The sequence below is a fragment of the Amphiprion ocellaris genome, chromosome 6, assembly GCF_022539595.1.
Source record: "Amphiprion ocellaris isolate individual 3 ecotype Okinawa chromosome 6, ASM2253959v1, whole genome shotgun sequence".
In the NCBI taxonomy this organism is placed as follows: Eukaryota; Metazoa; Chordata; class Actinopteri; family Pomacentridae; genus Amphiprion; species Amphiprion ocellaris.
The window spans coordinates 25,571,600-25,588,162 of NC_072771.1; the positions used below are offsets into that span (position 1 = coordinate 25,571,600).

Consider the following 16,563-nt stretch of genomic DNA (forward strand, 5'->3'; position numbering starts at 1 on the left):
TTTATTGTTGTCTGTGTGTCTGAATGCGATCTTATGGAGTTGAACAGCCATGAAATGAGTGTCTTGATCTTGTTTTTTTACGCTCACATCTGCAAGGCAAAATAACAGATCAACACATTTACTCTGATTACTTATGTTTTCTGTAATCGTTGGGAACATGTAAAATTGGGATACAGAAAAATGCTGTATCAAGTTCAGTTGATAGAAGTGTTTGACATCATGTCGTCAGCAGGTGGCAGTATCGTTCAGTTGTACAACTGCAGGCATCTGCTGTACTTTCAGTGAACCTCCAGAGCCCTTCTTATCCACTGTTATATTAGATTTTATTCCTTAGGTGTACAGTAACTGTCCATTTGAGGTATGCGGGTCTGACTATAAAGTGTCTTTTCCATACAAAGGGTGGTTTTAGTCCTTGTAAAATTTCACATATTGTGTTACTTTTACTAATAAGTGCTTGGAATAACTACAACTCAGGTGTTGTGAAGGCTGAGATGTGAGGGTGTTGAACATTAACTGTAAAGCCCAGGGTTTGTATCTGGCTGGGGTTGTTTGCTACATGTTAGCCCCCACTTATCTGTGCCTTTTCTTCCTGTCAACTATCTGATAAAGTTGCGAATGCTCCCAACATACAGCAGATTAGGAAGGCGTCGGATCACCATGTCGCATCTTGGCATTGATTCTCCAGGTCTTTTGAACTCTACTGGGGGGATTGAATACCATTTTTCCAAATGATATTCCCTCATTTGATGTTTTTAATTGTTGTGGCGGAGAACACTATAACACTTTTATCCAAAGTCTCTCCTGAAGTGTTTGGATGGGTTGAGATCTAGTGGCTGTAAAGGCCATAGCATATGTTTCACATCATTGTCGTGCTCTATTGATATGTACGCATTAACATCCTGGAAGAGACCGCTCACATCAGGATAGAAATGTTCCATCACAGGTTAAAGATGACCACAGAACAACTTTGTATTGATTTGCAGGGACCCTGTCTTCAAAGGGGACACGTAGACACAAACCATGTCAGCAAAATGCTCCACACAGCATAACAGCTAACAGATAACCTCACTGTAAGGGTCAAGGGTTCAGGTTTTTCTTTTTAATGTGATTCCAACACAGAAAAACAGCATTGAGTGCTTATTGTCTGACAACAAGCAGTGGATTTTATAGATGAGATAGCAATGTTCGGGGCAAGCTGTCATGTACTAGCCCAACTGAGAGTTCAACATGATACTTAGCAACGAAATACGATTAAAATCAGGTTAATGTGTTACTTAAACCTGTTTCAGTGCTACAATAATGAACTCCATTTTTCTATAGCAAAGCAAAAAGTCCCCTTCTGCCTTCTAAGATGCTGTGTGACATTCAAGAAATTTAAAAGTCCCTCAGGTGATTGGGGTTTTGTGTAGCATTTTTCACTGTTCAATTTCTTTACCCAACCACCAAGCTGCAGCAGGAGGTTGCTAATGTTACTCTGGTTTCCCATGTGGGACAAACCAAGCAATGTACAAGTGTTAAGGCCACCTCCAGTCAAATCTTTGAAACACAAAAGCTTGATTCACACAGCAAGGCTGTTTTAAAAAGAAAAAGGGATGGTGATGTCTGGCTGCGGATCACGAACAGCATCCTTCAAAAAAGCTTCATTCCAATTCAAACTTAAGTGACCAGTGGCAGCATACAGGTTAAATGTGTCCCATCAAAGAGAAAATTGCAGCCAAATTCTTCCCTGTGCATGAAAAGGGGAGACAGACAGTTCCACCAGCAGTCCTTGGTCGAATCAAACACAGTTGATTTGACATTTGGACAGACAAGCTGCTGATCCGCACTACAGTAGGAGATCAGCTCATTGTTTTCATTAATGCATGAAAATATGCAAACTTCATCCTGTGACCACATGGCAGGCCAAGTCTCCACAGTGTTATGCAAAGCCTTGTCAAGGAGGAGTGGGCTCTGCGAGGCTATTGGTGGAGCCCAGACACTCCCCTTTAGATTGCCAACGGCTTCCTCCGGTTCACTTTCATTCCCAAGTCAGCATGTGACTCGAGATATTCACATGTCTTCTACTCCGCTGTTCACCAGACCATCTACAGTTTCGCAATTCCTCAATTGGCTGAAAATTACCCAATCACAACTCACACTTTCACACCTTCCCTCTCATTAGTGTAGCTTCACAATTAACAATTACATAACCCCTAACCTACACTTCTGCCATTTACCACCTGGAAACACCCACTGAATGTTTTGAAAATGTGCAGTGAAGTGAAGGCCTGTTTGGAAAAGGAAGGGTGTATTTGGTAATACTCGAATATTGCCTAATGTCTTACATATCACATGTATCAGGCTATAACTTAACCGCTGTGATTATACTGCACTGTAAGGATTTCCGGCCTGCTGTAGTATCAAGATCAAGATAACTGCAGTGCCACCTCAAACATTCTGGCCCTTGTAACAACAAGCTGAAGGTTTGAATTAAAACAAATTTATCATTAATAGTAGATGTTCAAATATTGAACCAGTTCCCTCATCTAACCCTTGAAGGGCCTCCAGTTTTTCAAATAATGCAAAAACAAAACTGCACAATATCTCCAGACATTCTAAAACTGTATATTTACATCATGTTTCTGTCTCTCTTATTTGTTCATGCTGACTAAAATAGGGATTCTATTGGCCGCCTGCACCATCTCACCTTGTCTTCTGAATTCTCGCTAATTTTTATTTACAGTAAATATAAACAAAACAAAAACATTTACTTTAATAGTCACCATTTGGTTTGAAATTTGTTTAAAAAAGATCAACATTCTTGGATTTTTGTTTTTCGCCATTTTTGCAGGAGACTCTTTTCTCGGCTGAATGAGGTGATCTCAATAAAGCTGTTACATAACATACTGTGGAATGTAGACTGAGTTGGACATGGTGACGTTCTGAGTTTATTGCTGCTTTTATATCAAAAAAGATAAGTTTAGGGGAGAACTGCAATACTCCTGAAGACACAACTGTGTAAACGGTGGAGCCGACAGTGACAGCTCGATCAAAGTGTAATTGACTGCACCTCTGTAACCGTCAGTACGAGGGATTTACGAGATAAGGTGTGTTATTCTCCACAAACAAATCACGTGAAAGCCTACAGTGTAAGGAAACTCACAACTATAGGTCGAAAATACTTAACTATTTCATAATGTGTCCAGTGAAGAACTATCATAAAAAAACTGTAAAATTAAACCTCTTTGCACCCAAAGTATAAAGAAAAAATCTTTAAAAAGAAGCATTTAGCTTCTTCTACTCTATAAAAAACACACCAGTTTACATCTGTCCTTTTAAATATGACAACTTCTAATGAAAATATCTTGAGTCAGGGGAATTAGCTTTTCTTTTACAATCAAAGGTATTTTTAATTCACAGTCTTACCAGGTGTGTTAAGATAGGTTAGAGGACTTGAAATTCTGAACTCAAGATGAAAAAAAATGTTCTCAAGCCAGTTTCATTAAATTATATCAACTTGATTTATTTTTAAATCAACAAACCGAGAAATTATGGTTTAAATTACATGATCAAGTTAATGCAATTACCAACAATATTATGCCTTCCCAGCCCATCAAAACAATGTTTGCAACCTAAAAACATTATTTAAATCAATAAATTATGCTTTGTAACCATGCATTTAATTATGCGGTGGGAATAGGGCTTGAATTACCTTTTAGAGTGTACTTGATACTTAAATTCACATTTTTACTGTGAGGCTTCCTGCTGAATGGAAATCAGTGCAGTGAAATGGTGGAAGTTATCAGGTGCAAACATCTAAAAGAGGAAGGGGTGGGTTTGATTTCAGTTGCCTGTAAAAGTACAGTAAGAGCAACCTCCTACAAATATTGCATCAGCTGTCACCTAATCCTTACGCTAAATCCCCCTGACCTCAACTAAATAGCTGACCAGCTTCTGCCCTTCTCACCATGACTGCTGCGCCGGCTGTGAGAAAATTAAAGGCACAATGAGACGCTGTCTTAAAAATATTTGGTCTCAGCATCAGATTGCGCTTGGTTACCGTGGTGGATTGTTTGGGCTCATGTGTGAGCTGAGCACAGGTGGGCTGAGCTCTCTGTTGTGGGAAGAATAGTGTGTTCTTTTTTGTTCCGGATCGACAGATAATACCTCACCTGAGTGCCGTAAAAAGCTCATTTCCTAACTTCGCTCCATGACACTGCAGTTGCACAACGCTCATGCTGATCACCGATGAAAATCTGAAGCTGTATCAGCACATGGCTGCCTCAAAAATCCAGCTTAGTGTGTGTGTTTGTAACGCAGTGCTCTATTTCCCAGACCCTCATTACAGCTCAGTGCGTATCCTCTGCAACAGTGTGAGCCTGTGCTGCTGTACTGTTGGAGTACTAAGTGATCTCTTGCCCATTCAAGGCTATGGACGTGTAGCCGCCCTCCCCCGAAGCACCAACAATCGGTTAAATATAGCTGTCTGGCTGAGCCTTCCTGGTAGTGGAGATGCACAGCTGCTGTGGTTAAGCTGCAAACACGACAGAGGCTTTGATGGTATCATTTGCCTATGAATGCTATTCATAACTTGATATACTGTAAGTGTAGGGATGAGCAGGGCTCGATTTCAGAGCTATGAGGTACGTCCAGAAGTTATCCGAGGTCACAGAAAGCCGCAGTAGACAGGGTTTCTAATGGCTAATCTAGTGTATTTTCTATTAATGGTTAAGAGTTCTACAGTTTTTTGAAATTCATCAAGGTTCATTAGGAAATATGGCATTGACAGTTTGTCACTGATGTTTGACATCCAATATCAACAACACTCTGACCATCATACACATGCATCAGAATCAAACATGACAAGACTATATAATAATATAAATTAATTTACGTAGTATATTGACATGTCCTCCAAATATTTAACACAATTGCCCATTAGGAGCCAGATGTTATCTGTGTCAACTCTTTGGTGTTGTCATAATAGACATGTTCCTTGTACTAATAAGTCTTTTTTCATATTTTTTTTTCTTTCTTTTTTTTTCCTTTTTTCTTCTTTTTTTTTTTTTTTTGCTTTTTTTTCTCTTTTTTTTTGTCTGCATTTGTTCTCATCGTTTAACTCCACAAGAGGGGAGTCAACATTGTATGAGATCGATGCATATTTTAGTCTTGCAGCCAAATATTTTAATATTTAGTGCATGTGTGTGACCATCACCGGCCCTCCCTGAAAGCTAAGCAGACCTTCTTTATTAGAATTCCCTATTATAAGCCAGGGAGGGCAGTGCTACACCTCAGTGATGTGTGGGGGAAACAAAGACTGGACAGGACGAACAGGATGAACAGGATGAACAGGGATAGAAATTAACAGGCGGTTCTATTGCAATTAAAGATAGGAAGGTGGTGTGTTATTCCCAACTACTAACTGTCAATCAATTTGAAAAAAAAAAATAAAATAAAAAAATAAAAAAAGTTTTGAAAAAAGAAAAGAAATCCAAACCAGCAGAAAAGAAAAAGAGATACAATAAATAAACAATTAAACAAACGGTACTGAGCACCATAATTGTGGATGTCTTGATAGTGTAGAATAGAATAGAACAGGCCAGAAGAGGATACTAGTGCAAGAGAGAATGAGTTTAGGGTAGAGACTCTGGAGAGATTCTCAGCACATTCTGGCGGGTCCCATCATTCACTGAAATGGGACTCGGCAGTAGCTGGCGAGACCTGATCAAACATGCAAGTGTGAAGAACCCGGAAGCCCAGAACAGCAATCAAGGCAAGGCAGGGCCTTATAAGTCTTTTTTCATAACAATAAAACTCTCCATGACTACATTTGCAAAATATAAAATACACCCAGGACTTAACAAAGCTGGCAACATTAATGAGACGCAGTTATAAAGCTAATTATAGCCACACAGTGCATTGGATTACCCATTCAGCACTGAATGGACTCCAGAAACTGTTTGCTAAAACAGATTTTATGCTAAAATATCCAGATGGGTTTTAGTCAGACAAATCTTTTACAATACAATACAATATACTTTATTGGCCCACTTGGGGAAATTTGTCTTGGACTCAGCAACCAACTTTGCCATAAATGCCATCTCAACAACAACTACATAACAGTATTGCACATATCCCATGACATAACACATACATACACCATAAAGAAATGGCAGCAGCAACACGAGTCTGGGTCGCCAGCAGAGCAGCGGCACCAGATGTAGTGTAACAGGAAGCTTTGACTTCTACTTTTTAAAGCTAGAGGCAATTTTGAGAATCAAGAACAAAAGAAATCACAGCGATTCTATTGGGATTACAGTTTAATGTTTAATTCATTTTAACTGTCCCTCTTTTACCAATTTTCTTTAGTGTCACAGTTGCGTACAAAGGTTTGGGCATCGGCTGGGAACATTTCGTACTTTACTGAATTTTGAAATAAATAGAAGCAAAACTAAATCCTGCAAGAAACAAATATTAGACATGGTCCCTTTTTTAAAAATGTTAAATCACTGCTACTTTTCATGTTGTGAACTGAAGAAAGGAGAAAAATAAGTTCTACTTAGGGATGCTCAAACTTTTGCCTAAAGCTGCATTACATAAATGTTTTCTTTAACATACCAGCTGTCTCGTGTGACTCCCTCAAGGCACTGACTAGTGCACACTGCCCAAACTTGTCTTGGTGGGTGTTTCAACAATTTCTAACATCAGGTGTGACTAAAAACTAAGCACTAAACTAATAATGAACTGACATTCCTGTAATAACTTCAGCAGAATCTTCTCACACCATCAAATTCCTTGCTTCATTCAAACGCCACCATCTGAGTGTTTCTTCCATTTGGTCAAACACAGAATACAACCAATACAAATAACTACTGAACAACACATCAGGAGCTCATGTCATTCAAGGTTGTTCTAATACTGTTTTCCTGTGATTAGTTAATCCAGTTCTGTGTTTGCATTGGCTATCAGATGTTGTGTAAAGATTATCAGCTGTACAGGCTTTACAAATGTTTTTGTTATTGGTGAGCCACACTATCTTGTGCAATATTAACAACAGGTATTACAGTATTGGCATATGGTACGTCATCAATCATGTGATAGCTTGCAATGGTAAACAACTCTGAGTCTAAGTGGAACAACAGCATTTCCAAATGACTGAAGATTTGACCAGAAACTACTCTCAGGCTTAAGAAAAAGTGTAAATTGTTCTCGGTTGTCAAAGCTCAAGCAATGGTATTTAGGATTTGCTTCAGGGCTTCATTTTTTGCAGTTATTTAAGTAAACCAGACTATACATCTGCCTTTGCTGTTACACATTACCCCTATAGGTGCGTTTTACAACAGCCATTTTGACATTACCTACATGAAACAGAGATTTTCTGCTATTGCATGTCAAAATGGCTGCAGTGAAAAGATCTACTTTTCCTGTCACATTTGTTGGATAGTAGAAGGTATTCAGCTGATCACTGCAGCAGTTTGGCTTAAATTTCAATCAGAGTCCACAAGGACACAATGAATCCTTAAGTCTTTTGAAGTTTTAATTGGCAATGTTTTATTTATTGGCTTGCACAGAAGCAGAGCATTTAGCCTAAAAAAAAGAATAAAAAATCTCAGAGTCCCAGAACAATTAATTCAATCAATGCATTTTAAATTTAACACTATCTGAATGACAGATTAAACTGTAGGGCAGTATGTTCAGAACACTTACTTCCAAACACATTTTCCTACATTTGTTCCTGGGCTCAGAGAAAATGACTCAAACTTGTGCTAACTATGCAAACGAGCAAACATCAGGCAAACGACTTGCTCAGAGTTGATCCAAAGCTGTTGCTCTGACCTTTTGGCCTAGCAACTAGGGCAACGTGCAATTTTACATGTCCTTCTTTGAAACAACTCATAGATTAGGCAAATCTTTGTTTATGTTCTTCTTTAGCCCTCTATATTTACTTAGGAGGATCACCTTCAGACAAATTGTAGCAACCTTTTCCTTTTTTTTTTTTAACTTTGTGAAGAAGTTATTTGTATGGACATTGAATGCATCCAGTCAAAGTTTACAATCACAAAAGCAATATATTCTAGTACTGTTCCCCATGTTTGCTCGTTCAGTCTTTATGTTTCACAATCTCTGTATGCTGTAAATATTATTACATGTTCTTTTTAACAGTGAATTCAGGTTTTTGCGGTTCCACTGTGGCAAGTATCTTATGAGACTTAACTATTGGTATTATTTAATTACATTTGTAATTCATTTACATTTATATACTTTTGCATTTTTGCTCAGGAATGCATTTGTTCTATCATAGTGTTGTCAAAACTGTTAAAATTACAGTAGCATGAGGTGGTACCATGGATAAAAACAGATGGGATTTGATCATTGTTAAACCGAGAAAGTATAATACATAAAGCATATACAGTATTTGTGGAAACATTATGGATTTAATTTTGTTTATTGAAAATGGAATTAATTTTGTGATTATGGTTGTAGTTAGTGAATGATATAGTAGAATGTAGCTGACAGTATTGCTCAATTTCCCCATTGCTCATTCTGTGCTGCTAGATCAAAATATCACATCTGTCATGAACTCTTCATCACTATTTTCTGGTATAAAGTGGTGACCAACAAAACAAACGTTTCTTTGTATAAAAAGTTGCAGGTTATAAAGCACAAAAGAAACAATGTTGAGACACTTTGTAAGTGAATGCATTTACAGTATAGAATAAAAGTGAATCAGTGAGTTCATGAGTATCATTTAAATGTCACAAGATCCACCTCTGAATAACTGCATTATTTCAAAGTTGACAAGTGTAGTATTTCCTCTTATTAACAATCAAAGACAAATATTTCAGGAAAACAATATGTAAAACACAGACACTAAAGTAGAAACTTCTTGTAAAATGAGTTAATACACTAGTGAGCATGACAGCTCAACCAGGGAGAAGGACATTGCATGGCAGGACTACCACAGTGAATGCATAGTCCTAGCAGTGAAGCACAGAGGTGGGAGTGTCCATGAATGATGGCATCACCTTTAAGCAAAGTTTTGTGTGTGTCTTGATTATTCAGAAAATGTATGTTCTCAAATCTTTCACATACTAAGCTTCTGTCTTTGATATTCTTATTTCCATATCTAACTTGATAAACTGGTTTATCACACTTTAGCCTTGGATTACATTGTTTTGTTACACAAGCGTTTTGTTTCAACCAAGACCAAGGTTTCCAAGATCACTGTTCGCTTCATTTACAATGCTAATGTGTCAAAGGAACAAATGTGCTGGCTGCAGTTTTATAGAAAGGTCACACTATCTCAGCATTTCTATGTTGTGTCTAAACTCTGTTATCAAGTCAAGGGTCACTTTGCCACATGTGAATTCCACTGTTAGATAAAGGCTAGCCAGGAACTGAGCCATTTTTGACCTGACGGACACAAATGGTCTGCATGTTGGAATTCCATTTTCAAAGAGAGTAGAAGAGTGGGTGTGTATTGAATAAGGAGCTCAACAAAACTTTTTATTTTGCAAATTTCATCCCAGTTATTGGCTCTTCATAAATAAAGTCAGTCTTTCTTTTCTACAATCTATTGCTCCATCTGAAATTACCTTAATAGGTAACTAGCTGACAAAATCTGCATGGATTTTGTATTAAATGCTAAATCCTTTGCTGACTCACCTAAAATGTGTCTATTTTCAACATAGTAATGTCTGCTTGAAAGCAGAACATTTTGAAAACCAAATAATTGAGACAAAATGCCACTGCATGTTGTCTTTGGCCTTCATAGTTTATTTTTCACTGACCTACAATGGTTCAATAAAAATGCAAGTAGTAGGCCAACAACAGAACAAAAAGAAAAAAAACGTATGTTTGATTATGTAATCACTGTTTTGAAATTTGCTACACAAATAACAGTAAAGAGCTCCACCCTTTGTACAATGCAGTTCCTATGAACTCTGAATCATTAGGTGGAAGCGGGATCTTGGCTTTCTGCCACCTTAGATGGTTGAAGTTGAATTAAAAGGGGGTGTTGGTGCTGATCTGGTAAATGGCATCGCTAGTGTTTTCAAAGAAGCAAAAAATAAATAAAAACTGATGTGTCCACATGATGTGAATTATAATGCGGGAGGTCACAGCACAGTCAGGTGTATTTAATATTATCTACTGGTCGCTGCTCAGTGGCGAGAAAACAATCTCAACTGGTCTTCAATGGCATTAACAGAAAATTCGTAGTAATTTTACGTCAAGGAGTAAATTCCTGAATTTTGAAATTTCACAATACAAAAACCACAATACTTCCATTGTCTACCAGATTCAACAGCTGAAGCAGCTGGCTTAGCCATTTACCTCCATTATACCCGTCACACTAAAAGTACAATGATTTTTTTCATTAGGTACATGCAGCTGTTGGGGCCAACCAGACGGAGGTTGGCTTGGGGTCCAAGTTTGCCGCAAGCACTGTTCAGTGCTGGACCAGGTCCAGTGGCAACACAGATGCTTGCCCTGCCTACAACCCTGCAACCTCCTTCTAGCTGTTTCCTTTTGGTTAGACAAACTGAGGCCTCAGAATGACTGCAGAAAAATGCTAAATTCAAGTCACTCTGAGGACTTTTAAGGTTTCAGGGAATTTAAATCATGGACCAAAATGCAATTCACGTTGGCTGCAAACAGAAAAGTGACACTTTTTAACATAGTTTTGTGGTCAGAGATTGGCAAACCATACATTTTTGGAAACCAAACGGTAAACAGATTCTCAACATACTGTTGCAACTACGTGCTATTGTCCGTTTTAGTGTTTATACGAACAGTCACTATAATGTAGACAAACACTTGAGGTCCATAAGCATTTACTGGTGCAACTCACACATCAGTGTTGATGGAAATTCCACTATACATTAACTATTATGCCTTCAAATGAATGTTGAAAGCTATTCAGATACCCTGCAGTTTTTCTTGCATACCAGAAAACTAGACAGACAGAAGACAGTTTCCATAATATATGGTCGTCAAGCAACATGCCACTCATTCCAGTGGAGATAGTTGCCTTAAAACACAGATGCGTTGACAACACATTGTTCAGTCAGTATGCAGAAATTTTGTAAAGGTGAACCTTAACAAAACAGCATAACTTACATTTAATTCCTTCATTTATCGGACTAAGTTGCATTTTTGATTCTTAGAACTCCTGCTCGGCATCACCTTTTAATAAAATGTCTGGTAAATACACTTACGAGCTCTTACAATGAATGCAAGCCTCTAAAGGTAGGCGTTACATTTCTGACTTCCATCAGTGGAAATAAGCTTTAATAGGCAGACATTTTTAGGTGTTCCAATTAACCTGTTATATATATGTATGTGTTGAACTGTAACCATCTGTGTTTTTTTTTTTATTGTGAGATATCAAAATGTCTAACAGAAAGGGTCGATTGTAAATTTCATTATATTTACAGCAATACAGGCTGGTGCAAGCATTGAGCACTGCTTTGTTGTTGAAAACTTTTTCAGAACAATGGGTAAATTTTAAAGCAATTGTTTGACAGTGAGGACTGTCTTAAATGAAGCATCACAAACACAGGTAGCATTCTGCTATATGTACAATGAATATGCAAGTAAAGTAAGGAGACCAAGAAAATTCAAAGGAGTAGTCGTTTATTACAGAGCAGAAGGAAACTACCCAGTCTAGACATGAAGCATATTACAGTAGGAGCTACTTGTTCCTCTGGAAGTTGAACGCATGTTGGTGGGGAGGGAGAAAAGCAAATAGGGGGGTAGAGGAAATAGAAAAGGCACTCTTACACTTACTGTAGCCAACGGGATGACTTCCGAGTGGTAAAAGGGAACAAAACCAAAACTTGAAACTATCCCTCATGTGGCATGGCTATGTAAACAAGGCTGGTTTCTCTGTACTACACCAACCAAATGTTGCCATCGCAATAATGAGGATAGGTAAGAGCCACAGAATTGCACCCGACATTTTAAATGGGATTTCCAAACTGACCCACTTAAAAAAATAACATCTTCAGTCCAAAAATAAAAAACGTTTTAAGAGTCATTTACAGTAGCCTGTGACACTGCTGTTGAGGCGGACCAAAGCTTTTCTGTACAACACTCTGGAGCCTCAAGCCAAACACTGAAATGATCAAGTCAAACGGAATCCAAGATTCAATAAGCAAGTCTGATTAAAGCTGCCTTCTGAAACCTCAGCTTCTCTGTATCCACGCCGAGTTTCAGAGAACAAATAAATAGTGTTGAGGTTCGATTTCTAGCCAATAAGACTGTGGCAAGAACACACTCCTTTAAGAATAAAGATGGTACTCAGGTTTCTCTGTAGCTACACCTGCCGTCAATAAACTTAAGGAGTGAAAGGGCCTTTAGTCACTTCAAACCATAAAAAAGCAAGTGAAACTACATTTAAAAAGGACTAATTTAAAATTGATTTTCAATGCATAAACAATTGAAATTTTCCCTATCGCCATCAAGTATAACCAATACCTCTGCAGACCAGAGCAGTGACATAGCAGCTTCTGACTTTTCTGTATTACGTCAGAAAACAGCAAAGGTCTGTAGGGGCATCTGAGGCCTTAAGCTCATTTGAGAGCTTGAATAATTAGCATTTGGCTTGCCCCTTAGCCTGCAATGCATAGCATTTTTAGTGACAACAGCAACAACCCTTGAAATTCAATTGTGCCATTCTAGCATCCTCCACAAAGAAGAGGGGATAAAGCCAAGCTAACAAAAAGGATAAAAACACTGGGTCAAGGAATAAGTATACCAGACTGACAGAGGAGGAATGTTAAGAAAAAAGCTAAGCTTTTTGGGGGGACAGTGCTAGATCAGTAGACACTCCAACTATCAAATGATGCTTATAAATGGACTTGAATAAATTTAGATGTCATGCAGACTCCTTATATCAATAGCACCAGTAAATTAAGAGGGGTATCGCATATAGCCTAATATGCTACCGCCATGACATTGAATAGAAGACTGACGATACTGACATGTGGAATGCCAAAAGGAGAACAACTGCACGCAACTACTCAGTGTCTATCACAACAAGAAGCAGGGGGGCCTCAAGACATGGGAGAACATGAACTTAAACAGTGCATGAGTTCATGGAACCCATTCAATTCTTTAAAACATCAAGTTTCAGAGGTATGCCTCCTAGGACCCAGCACGATACTGCAACCAGTAGAAAACAGTAACAAGACAAAAGGGAGGTGTGGAGCGAGGAAAGGAGTCATGTGTTAAATGATACCATTATTATGTGAGAGATAAGTGCATTTCACCCCGGAACCTTGGAGGCTTCTCTGTAGTATACACCAACAAGCCTGGGGGGAAAAGCTTAACAGGTTTAGTATTTGAGTTTTTTGGGCACCTCCCATGGGAAGGAGTCTCGGCCAAAGTGGCCATAGGCTGCTGTCCTCTGATACAAGGGTTTCTTCAGATCCAGCTCCCTGGAATACATAATCAACATATTTAGCAGCAGTCACACCCAGTGACCTTAGATCCACACAATCTACTCACACAGGCATAACCCCACAATCTGCCAGTGGGGAGTGTCGAGTCACACAAAAAAAAAAAGTTAGACTGGCTGATAAGGAGGGAAACGTGAAGCTGCGACACTTACCCTGCCAACCAAAGAGGACACTGCAGCTTGCAGATGGAAACCACACTCATCCAATTTACAATGCAGCAGTTATCTACCTGAGCTATATGGCTTTACTACACCAGATATCAGTCACGTTTGCCCCAGTAAGTGACTTTTTGCCCCACTGATGCCCACGTGTAACCTACTGCACTACGTAATTAAGTAGGAAGAGATAAGGCACTCAATTTTTGATAACAGAGGTCAAACAAAAGATGCCAGCTGGGACAAATGGAAATGTTCTGTAGTTTCACAATTAATAGATTAAATTCAATCCTGGGCAGGGCAACTGAATAAAGACGACACTCAGGCACGGGAAACACAAAGGAGCCAGGAACTGCTATTTGAGTAGCAGTGGGCTTCTGAGGTTATACTTTACCTGACAATGACTCCAGGACGGAGATCAAAGTTCTTCTTCACAATGTCAAGCAGCTCCCTCTCACTCTTGTGGGAGGTCCCATAGTGGAAGATAGAAATGGAGAGGGGATGGGCAACTCCAATGGCATAGGACACCTAATACAGCACACATTGATGTATTATATCAAGCATTAAAAAACACAAAAAACTTCAGGTAGGAACCTCTTGCAGCCCCTCTCTCTAAAATGAAAACCGGTGGAGTTTAACATGACAGCTCACCTGGACCAACACCCGCTTGCAGAGCTCAGCCTTCACCAGAGACTTGGCCACCCAGCGTGCAGCATAAGCAGCAGAGCGGTCCACCTTCGTGTAATCCTTCCCAGAAAATGCTCCACCACCATGGGCTCCCCAGCCTCCGTACGTGTCTACAATGATTTTACGTCCCGTGAGGCCAGCATCTCCCTGCAAAAAGGTAGAAGAGAGGTTACCTATGCAAGCAACTCAAAGGCTGAACAGGTGCTGAAAACCACACCCTTTGACATTACCTGTGGGCCACCAATGACAAACCGCCCACTGGGCTGCAGGTGGTAGATGGTGTCATCATCCAAGTAGATGCAGGGAACAACAGCCTTGATGACTTTCTCCTTCAGAGCATCTCTCATCTCCTCCAGGCAGATATCCTCATCATGCTGAACAGAGATGACAATTGTGTGCACACGCACGGGGAGCATGGCACCACGGTCCTGACGGTACTGCACAGTAACCTGTGAGGAAGGTGAAAATAGAAATTAGCCAAAGGCCAATACCAAAAAGAGAGAATTTAAAACAATGACCATTTGGTTTTTAAAAAAAAAAAAAAAAAAAAAAGAGGAAAGTTCTACCTGTGTCTTCGAGTCTGGTCGGAGCCATGGAAGGGTGCCATTGCGTCGCAATTCAGCCATCTTCGCATTCAGCTTGTGGGCAAGCACAATGGTAAGAGGCATGCACTCCTCAGTCTCATCAGTGGCATAACCAAACATCAAACCCTGCAAAGCAAAAGACAGTTACTCAGTATTTAAAGTGTATTCAAGGTCAACAAAATCAGCAATTTATACTTGGGGTAAACCTAAACACTGACAGCCACAACTGACCTGGTCCCCAGCTCCAATGTCCTCCTCATTACGGTCAACGTGAACACCCTGGGCGATGTCTGGAGACTGCTGCTCCAGAGCCACAAGAACATTGCAGGTCTTATAGTCAAAGCCTGTGCAACGGAGACATGGCAACAGATCAAGATCACAACATGCCACAAACAACTCAGTAAAAACCACAAATCAGTAACACAACAACACGCCGCACCTTTGGAGGAGTCATCATATCCAATTTGGCGGATGGTGTCGCGAACAACTTTCTGATAGTCCACTGTGGCGCGGGATGTCACCTCACCTGCCAACAGGATCATCCCAGTCTTGGCAACAGTCTCTGTACGAGTCAAGAAAATAATTAACCGAAGGAATGCATTTTCTGACAGAATATTGATATCTGACTGGAGATAACGGTTTCCTTACCACAAGCAACTTTGGCATCAGGATCCTGCTTGAGATGAGCATCTAGAACTGCATCACTGATCTGGTCGCAGATCTTGTCTGAAAAAAAAAAAAAACAAGAACGACGAAATGACTAAACACCGGCATCGATAGCGGACTGCAGCAGACCCAGCGTGGATGTAAACCACCGGCCCGGTTCGTGCTCAGTGGGAGTGGCTCGGAGTCTCAACAGTCGCCATTTCATCAGATGCACATGTGGTGGGTAAAGGAGCGCGGGTACATCGAGGAGGACCGGAAGACAACCACGATGCACTTCTAAACACTGTACTACTTACAATATATGAGCTCGATTATAATTAAACACAAAATATCGCCACGGTACTCACACCAGCGAAGCAGCTACTGTACCCCGCGTGTCTCGATTTTAGCCTTGGACGATTCGGCACCTTAACAAAACCGTTAACCGATTAACAAATTAAAATAGTGATAAAACTGTCAAATTAACGCCTACGGCGAGTGTGTGACACGAACACCGTGGCATGTTGGCTGTCGGTAGACCAGACAAGTGACTGCTCCATCTTTTCAAGAAAGGTTTGCTAGCTAACATTAGCTAACCGCGCGTGCTCTGGAAACCGGCCCAGCTCCATTCAAGTAGCAGAAAAGGCCGTAACGTTCAAACCTCGACTGTGTCTGTGCCGCTTTTCCTTACTGGAGTTACATTTTAAATTTACACGGCGGTAGGCAAACTCACAATTATAAATGTAGCTTGTTTCATGAGACAATATGACGTGGGAAAAAAAGGCCGGCGTGTCGAGTCTTACCGGGGTGTCCTTCTCCGACTGACTCTGAGGTGAACAAGAAGCAGTCCTCGTCAATGAGGGAGTTATGGAAGCCGTTCATCTGTCCGTTCATCATTGTCGACGGCTGGTGCGAATATATAATATTACGACGCTGCTATGAAAGCTAACTCAGTGTTTCTTATTGTTATTTGGAGCGTCTCGGCGTTTTCCCGGCTACCCCAGAGGACAGTCTCAGTCTCTCGGTGTATTGCTCGTCGAGCCTTTGCCT

The 16,563-nt window shown here is 40.0% G+C and overlaps 1 protein-coding gene across 2 annotated transcripts; it reads right to left on the minus strand.

Moving 5' to 3' along the window:
- Nucleotides 1–11,599: 11,599 nt before the first annotated feature.
- mat2ab (methionine adenosyltransferase II, alpha b) lies at nt 11,600–16,563 on the minus strand. Of its 2 annotated transcripts, XM_023281209.3 has the most exons (9): nt 16,317–16,563; nt 15,517–15,594; nt 15,308–15,430; nt 15,100–15,212; nt 14,851–14,994; nt 14,515–14,733; nt 14,249–14,431; nt 13,992–14,125; nt 11,600–13,421 (listed from the first exon to the last, which is right to left on the minus strand). In XM_023281209.3, the coding sequence occupies exons 1-9, from the start codon at nt 16,408–16,410 to the stop codon at nt 13,319–13,321; spliced, it is 1,191 nt and encodes a 396-aa protein (XP_023136977.1). In that variant the 5' UTR covers nt 16,411–16,563; the 3' UTR covers nt 11,600–13,318. The 2 variants fall into 2 exon arrangements, with proteins under 2 accessions (XP_023136977.1, XP_054867131.1); XM_055011156.1 differs by lacking the exon at nt 11,600–13,421 and having other exon boundaries at nt 13,988–14,125.